The sequence below is a fragment of the Octopus bimaculoides genome, chromosome 27 (assembly GCF_001194135.2).
Source record: "Octopus bimaculoides isolate UCB-OBI-ISO-001 chromosome 27, ASM119413v2, whole genome shotgun sequence".
NCBI lineage: Eukaryota > Metazoa > Mollusca > Cephalopoda > Octopoda > Octopodidae > Octopus > Octopus bimaculoides.
Genome location: NC_069007.1, coordinates 17,033,416 through 17,035,883, shown reverse-complemented (window position 1 = coordinate 17,035,883; position 2,468 = coordinate 17,033,416). Strand labels below are relative to the sequence as shown.

The following is a 2,468-nucleotide window of genomic DNA, read 5'->3' as shown; positions in this document are numbered from 1 at the left end:
TATATATATATATATATATGTGTGTGTTTGTATCTGTGTTTGTCCTCCCACCATCGCTTGACAACCGATGCTGGTGTGTTTACGTCCCCGTAACTTAGCGGTTTGGTAAAAAGAGACCAATAAAATAAGTACTAGGCTTACAAAGAATAAGTCCTGCCGTCAATTTTCTCGACTAAAGGCGGTGCTCCAGCATGGCCGCAGTCAAAAGACTGAAACAAGTAAGAAGAGTAAAGAGTAGTCTACTAACATCACCAATACCACTAAAGCCTCATCCTCAGCCTCTCGTCACTACCACCCCACCGGTACCACTGCCTCCATCACCACCACCAACACTACCACTAACATAGATTTAATATTAGCTCATGCTCTCTTTCTCTCCTCTGTTTATGTGTTGACCAGCGTGTGCCCTAAATGCCTATGCTGAGGACCCCACCAAATACTACGAGCTGGTTCCCGGACATGGTTATTACATTAGGGATTGTGCTGAGGGATCAGCTTTCAGCCCGGTAGCCTGTGGATGTACTATACATGCCAAGAGAGGTAAATGACCACATCGTGGCTTCAGTTTGTTTATTAGTATGCTTCTGTGTGCATGTGTGTGTGTGTGTGTGTGTGTGTGTGCATGTACATGTGTGTGCACATGTGCGTGAGTGCACTTTTGTGTGCGTTTCAAACAAAGAAATGTACACATGCATACATATACACACTCACACAGACATGCTTGTATCTGTGATTATTTCATTTAAACATTTACATAAACAAACATAAGCATGTATAAAAGTGCGTTTGTGTGTGTGTGTGTGTGTATGCATACATATATACATACATCCAATACATGTATTAAAATATATATATATATACATACTATAGTTAGATGCATATGTAGCATATATGTATGTATGTATATGCAAAGCAATTACACCAGAAAAAACACAAAGGTGATGTAATGAACTTCATTAGCTTATAGCTGTTTCTGCCATAAGATGTGGTGGACTCTTAGTTGAGTTCCTGGGTAACATCCTATAGCTTCATCAGCTTTCTCCTTTCTAGAACCTTAATTTCTCAAGATTGGTATTTAGGCAGTGTGTTACATATCCCAGTGCCCCAATAATTACAGGTATAAACCTGAATTTGTAATCTGGATAGAGTAACTGAAAATTTCTCAATAGTTCAGCGTATTTTCTTTTTTGCTGGTCTTTGTTTGTATGTATGTATGTATTTGTGGAGGCACAATGGCCCAGTGGTTAGGGCAGCGGACTCGCGGTCATTGGATCGCGGTTTCGATTCCCACACCGGGCGTTGTGAGTGTTTATTGAGCGAAAACACCTAAAGCCCCACGAGGCTCCGGCAGGGGATGGTGGCGAACCCTGCTGTACTCTTTCACCACAACTTTCTCTCACTCTTTCTTCCTGCTTCTGTGGTACCTGTAATTCAAAGGGTCAGCCTTGTCACACTCTGTGTCACGCTGAATATCCCCTAGAACTACGTTAAGGGTACACGTGTCTGTGGAGTGCTCAGCCACTTGCACGTTAATTTCACGAGCAGGCTGTTCTGTTGATCGGATCAACTGGAACCCTCGACGTCCTAACCGACGGAGTGCCAACAACAACATGTATGCATGTATGTATGTATGCATGATATACGTACATACATTTTAGTTTGATTGAGTTAGTTTCTTGCAATTCTCAGTTTTATTTGTGGGGTTTTATAATTGTTTTTTTGTTTGTTTTCTTTTTAATTGGATATGTTTGTTTTTGTTGTTGGCTTAGAAAAAGAGGACAAACCTGAGAGCAAAGACATATGGAAGAAACCCATAAAGGAAGAACTAGCAACTATCTTGCAACCACCAACCATACTGTCTACGGAAACTGCTAAAAAATCGGTAAATATATATACAGGCCAGCTACTGTCAAACTGGCCAACCCATACCTGCATGGAAGACGGATGTTAACCCTTTAGTGTTCACATTATTCTGCCATAATGCTTTTTTATCCACATTATTTTGAACTAATCATGCATTATCTCATAGCTATGAGATTTTGATGAGGTAGCTGTTAAGTTTTAAAACGATATTGTAGGGTTGGTGTGAGAGACCAGATCTGGCCAGTTTGAACATAGATAGAATAGGCAGAATACTTTTAGCCGGATATGGCTGGTTTAAATGCTAAAGGGTCAAAGGCGTAGGAGTGGCTGTGTGGTAAGTAGCTTGCTTACCAACCACATGGTTCCGGGTTCAGTCCCACTGCGTGGCACCTTGGGCAAGTGTCTTCTACTATGGCCTCGGGCCGACCAAAGCCTTGCGAGTGGATTTGGTAGACGGAAACTGAAAGAAGCCTGTCGTATATATGTATATATATATATATATGTATGTCTGTGTTTGTCCCCACCAACATCGCTTGACAACCAATGGTGGTGTGTTTACGTCCCCGTAACTTAGCAGTTTGGCAAAAAGAGACCGATAGAATAAG

At 41.5% G+C, this 2,468-nt stretch overlaps 1 protein-coding gene across 1 annotated transcript in view; it reads left to right on the top strand.

The window, feature by feature from the left end:
* The window catches only part of LOC106882046 (uncharacterized protein DDB_G0271670), a 9,363-nt gene extending 7,406 nt beyond the window's left edge, over positions 1-1,957 (top strand). The window contains exons 5-6 of the mRNA XM_014932606.2: positions 400-540; positions 1,770-1,957. Coding sequence (XP_014788092.1) covers positions 400-540; positions 1,770-1,951 — 323 coding nt within the window. The 3' untranslated portion in view covers positions 1,952-1,957. The remainder of the gene's footprint in view (positions 1-399; positions 541-1,769) is intronic.
* The last annotated feature ends 511 nt before the right edge of the window (positions 1,958-2,468 follow it).